Below are 1,100 nucleotides of genomic sequence, written 5' to 3'. Positions count from 1 at the left end.
CACACACACACACACACACACACACACACACACACATTTTCCCTGACTGCCATTAATCGAAGCCTTATTGTGACTGCTTCTATGTAAACACAGGTAGATCATCAAAGACTTATAAATAATAAAATGTTGTCAAATTTAAGCTCTGGCTAAATAGAGTGCTCACCTGGCAAGTCTGACTCCCCTGGGATGCACTCATGTTAAATCCCCAGAACTCACAGGAAGGTGGAAGGTGAGAACGGACTCCTCAGAGTTGTCCTCTGTCCACCACCCCCCCCCCAGACATGGCGTGGCATGCACGCACCCGCACTCACATACGCTGTGGTCTGAGCAGCCAACTGTGTGTGTTACAGAATCCCTGCAGATGGAGGGCGCTTCTGAAACCCTTTTTGTCAAGGACCCTCAAGGACGCCTGAACTCTCTGACCACCGTTCTTGGCCAGGAAGTGGACCGGTTCAACAATCTCCTGAAGTTAATCCACGTACGGAAGCTTACCTCCGCCATTGCTGCTGGGTAGCCCAGCCTTGTAGAAAATGCTCTAAGAGCACGAGTGGGCTTATCCATCTCCACCCCGTCATCCCTAAGCTCCCATTTGGCTGTACTGGGGTCCTCGGGCCCAGGCTGTGTATGGTTGAGTCTGTGTTCCCTTATTCTAACAGTGACTGTGTGATGTTATGACATTCCAAACCCTCAAGCCACTCGGCAGTATACTTTACATCTTGAATTCCATCAACCTACTTGAAATGTTCTGGGACCTCAGCATTCAGTTAAGAGTGAGTTGGGGCTGAGGAATGAGTTCAGTCAGTAAAGTGCCAAAGTGTGAGCCCCAGAACTGACGTGGGAGAAGAAAGCCTCAGGTAGTGGCATACATTCATAATCCCTGGAGAATCATTGGTCGGCGGCCTAAGCGCCTGCGCAAAGACTAAGAGCTTTTTCTCTTTTCTTTTCTTTTTTTCTCTTCTTTTCTTTCTTTCGTTTCCTTTTTTTTTTTTTTTTTTTTTTTTTTTTTCTTCCAGAGGACCTGGGTTCATTTCTCAGCACCTAGCTACCCTATGTGGCATCTCACAACCATCTATAACTCCAGTCACACAATTAGATACCCT

General features: G+C 47.3%; 1 protein-coding gene across 1 annotated transcript in view; it reads left to right on the top strand.

Moving 5' to 3' along the window:
* Dnah6 (dynein axonemal heavy chain 6) overlaps positions 1-1,100 on the top strand; it is a 195,435-nt gene that overhangs the window by 186,448 nt on the left and 7,887 nt on the right. The window contains exon 72 of the mRNA XM_021190740.2: positions 351-478. Coding sequence (XP_021046399.1) covers positions 351-478 — 128 coding nt within the window. The remainder of the gene's footprint in view (positions 1-350; positions 479-1,100) is intronic.

The sequence above is a fragment of the Mus pahari genome, chromosome 2 (assembly GCF_900095145.1).
Source record: "Mus pahari chromosome 2, PAHARI_EIJ_v1.1, whole genome shotgun sequence".
In the NCBI taxonomy this organism is placed as follows: Eukaryota; Metazoa; Chordata; class Mammalia; order Rodentia; family Muridae; genus Mus; species Mus pahari.
The sequence above is the reverse complement of the archived record's forward strand: the minus strand, read 5'-3'. Positions and strand labels throughout refer to the sequence as shown.